Genomic DNA, 15,304 nt, shown 5'->3' on the forward strand with positions numbered 1-15,304 from the left:
GGCAAACTTTTAGTTTTATTCTAGTGCTCAAATTCTTTGTTGATATTACAGACCATAACATTTTTTTATTGGTCCCCTTACTTACTTATTCTATGATTTTATTGTTCCATCTTCTTGGATGATTCAGTTCAATATTCTTTGTATTAACATGTGCTTTTTCATTTAATTTAATGTCCAAACATATTCTGATATTTGAAGAATTTTTGCATTATTTTTGTCTATATTTCTCTGAAGATGAGTCTTTCTTTACATCGATTAATCTTTTTTTTGAAGCTCCAAGAACAGTTTGTACATTTATCTGGATACTTAGTAAATGTATATTCCAGATTAAAACCATGGTTAGCAATTATCATGAGAGCTACATGAGCGTTTAGAGTTCCTATGTATCATTTCAACTCTCTCTCTCTCTCTCTGTCTGTCTGTCTGTCTGTCTGTCTCTCTCTCTCTCTCTCTCTCTCTATATATATATATATATATATATATATATATATATATATATATACATATATATGTATGTATATGTATATGTATATGTATACATATGTGTGTATATATATATACAGAGATATAGTAACTAATGCTATAATTAAGCATAATTAATTTATAATTATTTTTTTGTGAAAGTAGACTATGGACTATGCTAATTGAATGAAGATTAAAGACTTAAAATAAAATAAACTTAATCCAGTCTCCAAACTTAACCAAAGTTAGCCTTTAGGCACATTTGTCTTCATTCATGTATGGGCTTTGCTTATTTTATTTTTAATGGTTTAATTATACTATTTGTGTGATACTGCACTCTTTTCATATAACTTTATTGAATAAAGATTAGTCTTAAATTAGTGCTTTATAATATCTTTTAAGCATGTCTCTTCTATTGCATCAAGTGGTTGCATCATTGTATATATAAATATTCACTTATATACGGGCTTTTGAGTTGACCAATTGTAAGTACTAAATAAATATCTGTATGTAAAGCTTTATCCACATTTATTATTATTCCCTCAGGAAAGTCAACTAGGAATTGAATTACTACTAAAAAGGGCAGAAATATGTGAATAATCCTTGATGTTAATTACTAATTATTTTCTACATGCAAGTTACACTGCTATTAGTAATGTAGGAAAGTGCCAATTTCATTGAATGCTCTTTAAGATTATGTATTCCTAATTCATGAAATGAAAATGGCATCTCACTGCTCTACTTTTATTTGGTTGAAAAATGATAAGGTTGCATGGTTTCTTGATATATTTTGATTCATATGTGCAATATGCAAACCATGCAGAAGTATATATATATATACTTATATATATTATATTATATTTTATATATATATATATATATATATATATATATATATATATATATTATTACGTAGAAGTTTTCTTTTATAAGCATCCATTGCACTTTTCTTTTTAGAAAACTAGACAGATTGTTGAGTTATCTCTCAGTTCATTTATTGAAGCAATTACTTATATGTGCACTAAAATATATAGTATTCTCTTTAATCAGGTATTACTTGTTTAAAAATGAATGGTTTTGGAGATACCTCTGTGTCATTACTAATACACTGTCATTTTTATAGCTACAGTATGAGATTTTGTTTGGTGGATGGTTCATAGTTTATTTAAGCATTCCTTTATTGTTTGGCATTTATATTATTGCTAAATTTCCTTATTGCAACCAGTGCAGCAAAGAATATCCTTGTGCATACTACTTTGTAGTCCTTTTATGAGCATTTATTAAGGGAAGATACGGAGAGACATCATGGCCTCATTAAAGCAGAGTCGTATTTTAATTTCAGAGATAACAAATTATTCTCTAAAAAGCCTAAAACAATTATGCTTCCACCAATAGAACATCAGAGAACATATTTAATCACCAGTGTTGGATGTAAACACACTTTATTATTGTTACCAATAGATTGGTAACAAGAAATAATTCATTTTTGTGTGTTTTAATTTATATTCACCTAATCATTTGTGAAGTTTTGAATCTTTTGATGTTTATCGACCATTCATACCCCACCTCTCATGTGAGGAAGAGTCTCGTTTGCTTGTTAATTTTTCTTTTCAGTTCTTTGCTTTTTCTGATTTTAATAATTTTTTTTACAGTCATAATGATATTTTCTGTTATATTTCTGCTCATTTTGTAGATTACATTAATCATTGTTTTTGTTTTTTTTGTCGCCTCCCCACCCCCAATCTCTTAAATTCTTCAAAAAGAGGTAGAGAAGTTTGGTATTTGAAATTTTGTCTGTCGTATATAGATGCTCTTTGACTTACGATGGGGTTATGTCCTGACAAACCCGTTGTACGTTTGCAATATTGTAAACCGAAAGTGCATTTAATCCTGCACTGTAGAGTACCAGGTTTTGCCCCTGCAACTAAGTGATGCATGGGGAGTTGCAGTTTGCTGCTTCTGCCCAGCATCTGAGAGTATTGTACTGCTGTCACTGTCCTGGGGAAAATATCAAAATTCAAAGTACGTCTTCTATTGAATGCTTATGACTTCTGTACCATCGCAGTTGAAAAGTTTTTAGTTAAGCTATTGTAAGTTGTGATAGACCTATGGACACTATATTAATTCTGTTAAGCAGTTAGACATCCTGAATATATTGTAATTAAATTATGCCTTTATGTTTCAATTTCCCCAAGAAGAATCAAACTCCATACATATTAGAACAATCGAATATTTGAGAAGGAAGAAAATAGGGAATTTAGTGTACAGAAACACATTCTACTTCTCTTCTTAGAAAAAAAAAAGTACTAAAAATGAGTGTAGAGAAGAAGTAATGTAGCTAAAATCTTTAATATAGAATTTCTATAATATACTTATAAAAGTCAGATAGGAGGGCATACTATGGGTTCATTTTAGCTTTTCCAACCTACGTTTGAAAACAGAAAACTTCAAAGTGCTATCATTTCTCAAACACATCTAAGAATTAGGACTGTGTCCTAGCTCTAGTTATAAATCTTTACTAAACCTGTCAGTGCTATCTCTCTGAGCTTCCCCTCTCCTGAGTATGAATGTGACCACTGTTTATGCAAAGGTATGTTTTACTGAGCTATTTATGTGAAGTTTAGATAAAAACTAAGTCCTCTGGTACTTGAGTAGGAACAGCATTCAATCTTTTCTTACAAGGGTCAGTGTGGGATAATAGAAAACAACTAAATAGAAAGGAATTCATAAACTAGTGAATGATGGCTCATGTCAGATTTATGATTTGTGTCTGTGAAAACTCTGTCAGCTGTAACACAACAGATGTCATTGCAACAGTTTATTGTATGTGTGGGCTTATATAGTAATTATTTGGGGTGGGTATAATTTTAGTTTTTTATCTGTTCGGCGTCTTACCTTCCAGTTGGAAAAATAAGATACTTACAATGCAATTCAAAAAACAAGATATTAATAATCTTGCCAACTATTATTTATGAAACACTAACTACTTGATGGATGTAGATTTTTTTCTCAAGTAAAATCTCAGTACAACTCATTCCTAGGGCTGTTCAAATTCTTTTGTTCTGGAATTTTATTTCAATGAATATGATTTCTATAAGTAAGACATTAGAGAAGCTTTGGGAAATGCTTTTGTTTTAGATGTGGATTGTGGTGATGTTGCTTTAATCACAGGATAGTGTCTCTGGCTAATCCAATGCTCAATACACCCAATCTCCACTTACAACTTCCTATTTGCATCCATTGATGTACATGGAAAGACTCGCTTTACAATCTGGGGAGGTACAGATGATAGGATTTGAGGAAAGAGGCAGTGTAGGAATGGACAGGGAGCATATGGCACCCTTTCCAGCTTCAATATGGGTTTTATCCTCAGTGGTTAAATATTAAAAGTCAGCAGTAAGGAAAACTGTTCAGGTGAGAATCTGTGAGGACTCTGGGGACACACAGTATTGCATTCAGACTCAGGAGATAAAAAAAATTGTTATTCTGCAAATCTGACAGGATTCTTTCACTCCAGTGTTTAGGGTATCACTGGTGTTGGCACTGACTGTGGCAAATTAGTAAAGGTCATTAATTGCACTTGTGAGATTCCTTCACTAGCTTCTCAGGTGATCTTTTGAAAGAAGAACAGGAGCAGAACAAGACAGATACAGTAGGGTGACAGTGACTCGGAAACTGCTTTGTGAGACTCTGTGTGAACCGATTCATTTGGGGACTTTCTGAGTGAGAGACTTAGGGAAATCAGTAATTACTTAAATGCAAGAAATCTAGCTTGTTCTTGTGAGATGTGGTGATCTTTGATCAGTTATTCTACTAGACTTCATGTTGTTTCAACCAAACTTCTCTCTAAATATCTGCCCTTTCCCCGTCTCTGTCCAATAACTTCCTTTGGAAGGCTCTTGAGTTACCATGACATAAACTCTGACAGCAACTATCCGTGTCCTTAGATATACAGGTCCTAAAGTCAGCCACATCATTTTCAGTTGCTTTTCCTGAACATTTTTTAGTAAGATGGGTACCTATTTCAAATTCCATCATCTGTGCACAGCTCAAGTTCACCCAGTACACCAGGGCCTACTGATCCAGGCTGTCAGTAAGAAGTGAAGCAGTACCTCTAAAGAAGATGGCATGAACTAGACTGCCTTCATTTCTAACACTGTGAGATATTTGGTGATTCGGTAAAATGTGGACTGGGCATAGATCCTGTTGGTACAAGTAAGAGCAAAATTTAAAACGTAAATTTCTGTTGTCAATGTGATCTCTGTTGCACTCACAAATGGAAAAAATTCAAGCCACATTTGAGTAACACTCTATGCTTATTTTTAACATTGTGAGCATACTAGCTATACAGAAAAATTGATAATTGTTTTTTGGTTTTTTTCCAATCCATGGATTATAATAATCTATTGTACAATAGGGGATAATTTATTTGATTGATAATGGGAAGATTATGCTAGTTAAGTTGTAAAGCACTGTCAAGATCTATTTATTGAGAATCTACTGTTTGGCTGGTAATACACACGCATTTACGCTCGTCCCCAAAGCAAGGTTATACTTTTATTTTGTTCCCGTTGATGAGGAAATTGAAATTCATGGAAGTCAAGGACTTTACATAAGGTCACATATCTACTCTATTGAAAAACCGGATCATGAAACTAACATAATCTTGATTGAAAACCCTTACTTCATCCAAAACAAGTTCTTTATGTATGAATCATTTCAGAACCTCACCTTAAAGCATGAAAGCGGTAATTAAACTTGAGACTTTTTAAATAAATTTTATAATAAACTAGATTGACTAAACATTCAGAAAAGTCAAATAATTTGGGAAAGAAAAAAAATGGTTCTAATTGTCTTCACCAAATATGACAACAAATCCACACAATGACATGCTAATAGGGCACACTGTCCTAGTTGCCTTAATTGCCCAATAAAAGAAGTGATTTCAAGAGTAAGCTTTAATTCTCTCATTTCTCACACCCTGAGACTTCTTATACATGTTTTAATAAATATTAGATAAACTATGTTAAACTTAGTACTATGCAGGATTTTAGTATACTGAGCAGGCATGAAAGTTGAGAGATTCGTAAATATTAATCACAGACTAATGAACAATGGGAGATTTCTGAATATCAATCTATACTAGGGGAGATTTTTGAATTAGAGACACCACTTCCTGTCCAATAAGTCAGTAGTGAAAAGTTGAAGGCATTCGTATGCATTCACTTATGTAACTAGACCGCTTACAGGAGCATTTCATAGTGTGGATGCCAATATAGATGTAATTTTATCACCCCACATGGAGCGTTTGCATTTTTAACCAGACCATTTTTTAAAAATTTAATTACCTCCAAAAGAAGCTGGATTGTATCACAGAAAACTTAAGTGCATTCTTTACTATCACAGTTAAAATCGTCCAAGTGTAGTTAGAACTTGTCCCATTCTTCTTCATTAGCATTCAGAAAACATTGCCCAAGGGACTAGAAGACTCAAGGTTAAGAGGAGAACTGAAACTCCAAAACTTGATTGGCTTATTGCTTTTATTAAATGTGCATATTACTGCTTTTGCCTCTGAGCACATGTACAATATATAACAGGAAACAAAAGACGGTATGTTCAATCATAATTCATAAATTCATAAATAATATCAGACATAATCATACATCTACACACTTGCATGTCTTTAATGATTATTCAATAATCAACAAGCATCCACTTAGAATAGTCAGAGTTAATTATTTATTAAGACAGTATGAGAGTGGATAGTGAAATTTATGATTTTATATTTTTGATGCTGACACACAAAAATAATAGTACTCAGTTTTCAGTGCGAGTTATTTTTTTTTAATTCTTTAATATTAGGTAGTATTTAAAACCTGTTGTGGACATTGATACTTTAATGGGAACATTTTGAAGTCATCATCAATATGAATATTTCTTCATACCATTGTGATCAGGACAAAATGTTATCCTGAATAGGAATGGTACGAGCTGTGTTACTGAAAGGACACAGTTATTAGGAACACAGAAAAAGAGAAAGTTTCAGGAGAGAATCCAGAAATGTTAAATGCCATTCTGAATTACACTAGAAATACTATTTTCAAAAAGATTATTCTATCTCAAGTAAATAGAGATAAATAGTTGCTAAAGTAAGTAATAGCATAGCATGATGCTATAACTAAGCATTGGTTACTAACAGGTTTTCAATTTTTTTTATCACTCAAAATTTCTAGACTCCTTGAAAGCAAGGGATTTAATGTTGATCTCCAGTTTATTCCTAATGCTTCATGTTTAATATTTGCTCAATAAATATTTAAGAAATCTTTTTAAGGGAGTAGCTATATCCTATAGTTCTTTTTTTGTGTAGAAGAATGTGTACTCTCCAAAGACAATAGTCTCTTCATAAATGTTCATATATAGCTAAAATTATAATATGGCTCCCCAACTTTATATAAGGTAATAACATAGAAGCAGTTACAATTATATGTCTATTGTAGTAAAATATTGATGCTGAGGTACTCCCTGCTTTACACGATTAGAACACGAGACTGATTTTTGAAAACATTCATCTTCTTTTCTCTGATATTAAAATATGTTGATTTACATTTTTGATCTTGCCCTATGCCTATATTTGAAATTTTAAGGAGCTATTACCCTGAATGTACCATATTTATGTATTTCTGTCTGTGGAAATAGACATTTTTTTAATCATGGAATTAGCATACTAAAAATAAGTTTCACGGGTTACAATAATGTAATTGGCTATCTTTACAGGTTTTGTTTGTTTAGTTTTGTTTTGTCTTAATACAATAAAGTCATCTTTTTTCATTTATGAGCACAATCAATGTAACAATATTTCTGATCTTTATTTTTATGTCTCTTTCAGAAATGTTAAGAGGAGCTTTAATCAATATTATTAACAAAAGTAAAAATAAAAGTCCTTCACATCTCCATTGGACAATATCCATTTTGGATATAATCTTGTTTTATCTTATTTAACCTACTTATTTTATATTTTTATGTTATTTAACCTACTTATTTTATATTGTTTTATCTTATTTAACCTACTTATTTTGCTAGGAAGCCACCGATATTATGGGTCAGGGTTTCCAAATATATTTACCGTTGTCACAGGGACTTCTGATAATTTGCAGCTAGTATTCAGGACAAATGCTTGAAAAGCACGGAAGTAATTAAAGAGGCCACCAAAGCAGATTGAAAAATATTTATTTTTAAATTGACTCTAATAGAAAAATACCATAATTCTCCAAAGTTCATCATTGTTTAATAGAAGATAACCAATAAAATGCAGGTATATCATTTAAAAGATTAACAATATAAGCATGGTGAGGTTGAAAAACATAACTAGTATTTAAAACTTAAAATAAATGTTAAAATCATAGAGGTAGTTAAATCAAGGTGATTCTAAGATGCAACATGTAGAAGTCTAATAGTTCTATACACACACACACACACACACACACACAAATACACACACACAAATCTACATCTATTAAGGTAGTCCTTCCAGGCAGATTAAAATGAGAAAAATGTAGATAATTATTTAAATAGTTATGTGTCAGATGTATTTGATAATCATAAGACAATATAAGAAGTAACCAATGTGAATTAAATAGATATATATCCAAGCCTTTTTATTCCTGCTGGCTTTCATAGCAGTTAACCAAGGTTGTTCAATATCAGAAGATTTAGAAACATACAAAGTGATGTTTCAATCATACTCTCTATGGTAAAAGTAAAATTTGTTGTTCCAATTAACTAGATATATTACTTTTAAATATTCTGCTTTCTACAGAGTGAGTTATGATCATTTGGTTGTAATGAAAGAACAACCTAGAGAAAGGAGAAGGGCAGCACAATTGAATGTACTCCTAACATGATTGTGACACAAATTATTGCATAGCCTGACAGTTAGTGCCTGGATTTAATGGCCCTTTCCAACTGTCCACAGTGCATTTTTTGTTTTGTTTGTTTGTTTGTTTGTTTTAAGGTAATCACTCTACAGTTTCCTGTTTAACTTCAGTTTTTCTCTTCTCAGGTTTGGATTTATTCTTCATAAAGATGAAGCCGCACTACAAAAAATTGATCTTGAGACCATGTCATACATCAAGACAATTAACTTGAAGGACTATAAGTGTGTTCCTCAATCATTGGCGTATACACACGTGGGAGGATACTACTTTATTGGCTGCAAACCTGACAGCACTGGAGCCATTCCACCCCAGCTCATGGTGGATGGTGTCACTGACTCAGTCATTGGATTCAATAGTGATGTGACCGGCACTCCATATGTCTCTCCAGATGGTCACTATCTTGTCAGCGTTAACGACGTGAAAGGGCTTGTAAGGGTCCAGTACATCACCATCAGAGGAGAAATACAGGAGGCTTTCGATATTCACACAAATCTGCACATATCTGATCTGGCATTTCAGCCATCCTTTACTGAAGCCCACCAATACAACATCTACGGTAGCTCAAGCACACAAACTGATGTGCTCTTTGTAGAGCTCTCCTCTGGGAAGGTTAAGATGATAAAGAGCCTTAAGGAACCCCTCAAGGCAGAAGAATGGCCTTGGAACAGGAAGAACAGGCAAATCCAGGACAGTGGCTTGTTTGGTCAATATCTGATGACACCTTCCAAGGACTCTCTCTTTATATTAGATGGACGACTCAATAAGTTAAACTGTGAGATCACTGAAGTTGAGAAAGGAAATACAGTCATTTGGGTTGGAGATGCCTAGGAGCCCTATTAGATAATTATTGAATGAAGAGTTTTCCAGTACATTGCACTTAATTCATTGTTTAAATTCACAGCTTAACTTTGTAAGTTTATATCCTAGTCAAACCTGAGTTACTTGGTTGGCCCAAATAAAATAGTTATTTTGTTGTTTGGGGTTTTCTTTTGACAAAGAAATATACAATTAGTAATATTGGTCAATTAGAGTATTTTACCACAATATATAATGGGAAACTACATTAGTCACAAGAATCAAATCTATAATTGTGTTTTAAGCCAACAAAATAGAATTTAAATACTTACAAATAACTCAACTGCAGGGAATTTCAGATGACTTTAAGTACCATTTTATTTTGAGGGTGGCTTATCTATTTTTTTTCTTGATCTTTTTTTTTTTTATATGCTTAAACCAGAAATCAAAGATATGTGGAACCTTAACATTCTTAATTCAAATAATCTGTCCCATCCACTGTTTATAATCTTTTGTGCCTTGAAGGGAATGTCACAAGAGGAAAGGAAGGCTAAAAGCTGCATACTGAACACCCTCAAAAGTATAAATCTCTTGTCATTAAAAGAAAAAAGTTTAACATCTCTTGCACTAAAACCTGCTTGGAGTCATTTTGTAACCCTCAAAAAAATATCATTTGAAGGCATCAACTGGTCTTAGGTGTATACAGGTGACAAACTCTATTTGACACTTACCGTAAAATCTGCAGCATGCTATGGAAAATGGGAAGAAAGGGAGGAAAACTAATTATGGTAAAAATGTTTGCAATGTTTTCTCTGTTCATTTTGCTTTCAATCACTAACGAGTGCATTACATTTCTAATGCAAGTTTGTCTGGGATGTCAACTGCTTACAAATGTTTATTATTAGCAGAATAGATTATTTTCCTTTCATGCAGCCCAGTGTTGCATCAGCAAGAACTGTCATTTCTCAAAAAAGAATCATTATTTGTGTCTGCTTAGAATAAACCACATGTAGAGAAATTAACACCAGGGAGAAAAAAGCTGGCTAGAGAATTGATGAGTATTGGTGTTTTAGGAAAATTAGTTGGGAATTAAGGGATAGCTCCACAGTGCTGAGTAAAGATGCGTTTCACCATTGCTTTTGCTATTTAAGTGTAACCCATCCAGAACTTCATTCCTTACTAACTTTCCTGAATGACTTCTGTTCAACCCCTACATAAACCTTAAATGGCCCACTCATATATACAAGTAAAAATTGTTGCTTTTTTTTTTTTTTAAGGCAAAGAAAAGGCCAGTAGAAGTGGATTAAATCTAGAGAATTGGTTTATTGAAATAAGCAGATAATTACCCAGGCTTAAAGTAATAGTTTACATGCTTTGAGAATTGTTTTAGTTATTTTTGTTTTGTCACTGCTAAAAAATGCTAATGGGCTGTTGAAATGACCTCCATTTACTGAAGGTAATCCAATAACGTCTTTTTTAAACTCGGATTTTACTCAAGTTTAAATTGTGTAAAACTGCTTAGAAACCTGAAATTTTATAGTGTGTAATATCTTATGTGTAAATAGTGTCCTAACTGTGTGATACAATAGATTTCTTCTTAGCTTAAGGAAACATTATGGGAGGTAGATTTAATAAACAACAAAAATCAGCTTATGTTTCTACTTATCTGCTTTCCTTTTTAGCAATTTTCTCCCTTGTGAACATGAACCATATTAAATGTCTGTGACCTGATGATTTAATGTAAGTCTGTCTCATACATCCTTCTTTGGTAGCTTACACCATGTGGATGCTTTGTCTGTAGACATTGCTTGATAAAAGGAGAATAAACCTCTTACATTTTAACCTTTGAGAACTAGTCGATGTTTTAATGTACATGCCAATGTTTTGTTTTCTCTCCCATTGCTTCAGACATAATCTGGTATTCTACATTATTTAGAAAGTGATGAGATGGGGTAGAAAGCAGGTGAAATGAAAGCAATCAAGAAAAAACAATTTAGATTGTCTTTTTATGAACAATTCTAAGTTGCTATATTCCTTCATATTCAATATTTAAAGCAAGGAATTTATCCTTTTTGATGTGTCTATATCTTTAGAATTCCTTTTTGTGTAGAGAAGAAATGAGTATCAGAATGGAATATCAAAAGTAAACTCAATGGAAAGACCTTTTCTTTCCACATCATTTTTTATTAACCAAGCAAATATTGAGCCTCTCTCCCTCTGTCTTTTTTTTAACAGTGTAATTGTTAGAATAATAACATTTATGGTTCTTTGAAAAAAGAAGATGCGATGTTATAATATTTTCTGAGGTAGATATTTTTTCTTTGATGATGGGGGAAAGGTAGAGTAAAAGTTAACATACAGGGCATCAGCATTATTTAATGCATGGTCTAAGGAAACTGTCTTGCAAATCATGATCTCATCAACAACTGAGAAGAACTAAAATAAAGTGATGAGGTAACTGCTCTATAAAGAAGCTCTAACATTAGAAAGTAGATTTTTAACAGGCAGGAGAAGGAAGTGATAGCAAAAAAAAAAAAAGAAGAAGAAGAAAAAAATTGAAATGAAGTGATTTTTTTCTGTCAAATTATGATGATAATATTGTGCTAGTAATAAAGGGCATCAAATGAGAGAAGGTGTGAAGCGAAGAATGGAAATAGGACGTGAAATAGTCCTTGAGCAAAACTTATAGGAAGTAAATATTTATGTAAAGAAGGTGATATACATAAGGCTATAAAAGTTGGCTATGATCAGATTTTGGAAGGAGGGAGGTGAAAAATGAAACCAATTTAAAGAGTTTGGACTTAATCCTGAAAATACTGTATTTCCCCGAAAATAAGACCTAGCTGGACAATCAGCTCTAATGCTTCTGTTGGAGCAAAAATTAAAATGAAACCTGGTCTTATTTTACTTTAAGACCAGGTCTTATATAATATAAGATTTATATATATTAAATCTATCTATCTATCTATCTATATAATATATATATAATATAATTATATAATAATATATTATATAATATATAATATAAGACCCGGTCTTATATAACATAATATAAGACCGGGTCTTATATTAATTTTTGCTCCAAAAGACACATTAGAGCTGAATGTCCGGCTAGGTCTTATTTTCGGGGAAACAGGGTAGGGACTCAACAATAATTTTTTTAAAGGAAATGGTAGTGAAAATGACACTTTCAAAGTATATTATTTTTTAATGGAATGAAGATTTGAACAAATGGGAAATGAGAGGACAATGTATCAGTTAGGAGGCTACTGCAACAATATAAGTTTATGATCTTTAATATCAGACTATTACATTGGAAGTATAATTGTAAAACAGGGCATGCTAGGGAGCCATACTTGAAATAGCAACTGAATAAATATGGATCATAAAAAGAAACAGACACAACAGGTCTCAAACATGACTATTAATAGAAATAAGAAAACCGTGAAGGAGAAAAAGATTTAGGTGAGAAAAAGAGGGTATAAGTAAAAGACAAATTAAATGAAAATATTGAGCAATGGAATATAATTCCAGGGAAATGTCACCATGTATAGCAAACTGACATAATTTTCAGGACTCAATCCATCTTCTGTTAATTATAATCTATGTAAAGTTGAAGCACTTTTAAAAAATGCAATTTAGAATCTTATCACCTTTTAGATTCCAGTCAAACATTGTTCACAGGGTTGTTTTTTTTAAAAAAAATAAGTGAATTTTACTGGGTTTTACATTTACTATGATTTTACAGGCTGAAACAATATGTTTAATCATACCTGACAACTATATATATATATATATATATACACACACACATATATATACACACACACATATATATATATGTGTATGTATATATATCTCAATCATATATACATGTATATATGATATATATAATACCATATGTCAAATTTTGAAGTGACAAAATTTTAAGAACAATATTGCCATCATGGAAAGCAAAACAACTCTAAAGTAAGATGGCATGTACAACCCAGTGTTACAACTTTAAAAACTCATAAGGAGTCACTTTTAGTGTCACTTGTTCGTATATTTACCATTTATCTTTTCCTTTATGGATGGGTAACGAGAACAAAAGCAGGACCTCATCAAATATCTGTTTTCACTTAAAGTGAGTATACTCTTAAGTCATGGTAACTTTTCTCATGTTCCTAGAAGACTAAGTCTTAACCAGACCATATCAGCATGTTTTTGCTTGTGTGTTTGCATTTAATACATTAGATAGTCCTATTAGTAAATGGAAAAGCACTTAGCTTTTCTGTAATATCCATCACCAAAATGTTCTTGTCACTGTGGTATTTAGTACATACTGCACATCTACTTTACAATAATTTACAGCTACAATTGGTGACTTAGAAAAGTTTTATTTTAACCTTCATTCTTTTATGCTATATTTCAGTAACAATAAAATTCCCAATATGTTTATCCACCGTTGCTGGTATTCATTTTCACAATTGTATTGGCATCTCACATGTGTAATTGTTTATTATCTGAATAGCCACATTCAACACATACACATTATGCAACCAATTGAGAGCAGGATTTTTTTCTTTTTTTTTTTTGGTTTGTTTTGTTTATGCCACATCTAGAGAAGGGCTCAGTATGTAGTGGGCACGTATTCGGCAGTCACTGAAAATACAAGAGATGATATAAGATTCAAACTGTTGTGTTTTTTTTTTGGTCTCTATAGAATATATGTTTAACTTTTTGAGAATCTTAAATCATTATGACAAAAATGTATGCCTTGAATGTTATTAAACTGTGATAATTAAAAGTAGTGCCATTCAGGCAGGTGATTTCTATTTAATATTCTCCAATTCTCTAATGTATCAGAGCTAATAGAAATATAATGAACATTTGGATAGATAATGTGTTTTTAAACATTTGCCATCTCAAATTTAATGTAATTGCTTATGTAAAACATGGTGTTTGTTATGTTAAAGATTAATCCTTCTCATATATTATTAAACTCTAAATTAATATACATAATCTTTTAGTTATTTATAGAGGCAGAGATTCCTTTCTATACTAGTCTTGCCACAAGAAGCATGTTTATATGAAATACTGTTATATCTATAATATCATACAGAAATATCAATATATTTTGAGATGAAAATTTATATTTCTGGTTTGACACAACTTTTTAAAACTTCTATCAATTGTTTGATGTATTTATGTTTCTCCCAACATCCAACATGATATAACTTGCCTTTGATTGCTATTACTCTTACATATTTGCATAAAATTTTTACTATGTTATTCAACTATATTCAATCTCTCCTGCCATTATTAGCTCAGTTTCAATGTTTGCTAATATTATTAGTCATAAATATTTGGACTACCATCCAATACTTTGGAATACCATAAAAAGAAATCGTATTGTTTAAAGAAAATAATAGAAAAATAAATAAATGTACTTATACTAGAAGTACTGAGGTATATTATTTAGAAATTCTATTTCTGAATTCTCTCAAAAAATGTCTAGTCTCGATTTCTCCTCTTTGAAAGATTTTCCATTTTTAAATCCTCCTATTGTTTTTATGAACCCATTATTATAATGTATTATTTTGACTTGTAAATACCAAGCCAAGATATGATTAACAGTCCAAGTCTAAGAGAAATACACATAGCAGAGGATTGTGGGAGAAGTGATATTATTGTAGGTGCATAGAATTCATCTAAGGTAAGAGGAAATGTCAGTTATAGGCCTTAGACAAGCAAATATAAGGTTCAGAGTTCAATAATATAAAAGTTTTAAAATAACCATTATTGGTAGTGGGAAAAATATTAATTTGATTCATAAAAGGTCTGGGTTACCATATAAGGCACCCCACCACTTGGTTTGTATTAAGTCTTTAATCCTGTAAGTATTAGAAGAGCCTCTAATACGTCTTCCTTAGTTATAGAGTATATCGATGTCACATTTTCCCAGAAAAAAATTACTCAAATGGAAAGTAGTTTCTTGTTTACTCTTGCTGCTAGCAGAGACTAAAGTCTCAACCATGTTGGATAGTGTTCCTCTATGACTTAAATTATACATTATGAAATAGATATTACCCAATATGCTGAACCCCAAACTGAATGTCCACAGCAGCCTG

At 31.7% G+C, this 15,304-nt stretch overlaps 1 protein-coding gene across 5 annotated transcripts in view; it reads left to right on the plus strand.

Moving 5' to 3' along the window:
• The window catches only part of FSTL5 (follistatin like 5), a 1,025,577-nt gene extending 1,013,861 nt beyond the window's left edge, over positions 1-11,716 (plus strand). For 4 of the 5 annotated variants that reach the window (XM_081077240.1, XM_081077242.1, XM_081077241.1 and 1 more), the window contains one exon: positions 8,522-11,710. In XM_081077240.1, coding sequence (XP_080933366.1) covers positions 8,522-9,224 — 703 coding nt within the window. In that variant the 3' untranslated portion in view covers positions 9,225-11,710. Of the gene's footprint in view, positions 1-8,521 lie in introns of all 5 variants that reach the window. The other variant, XM_081077239.1, reaches the window with a different exon arrangement.
• Positions 11,717-15,304: the final 3,588 nt, after the last annotated feature.

Source organism: Rhinolophus hipposideros (genome assembly GCF_964194185.1).
Source record: "Rhinolophus hipposideros genome assembly, chromosome: 16".
Taxonomy (NCBI): Eukaryota; Metazoa; Chordata; class Mammalia; order Chiroptera; family Rhinolophidae; genus Rhinolophus; species Rhinolophus hipposideros.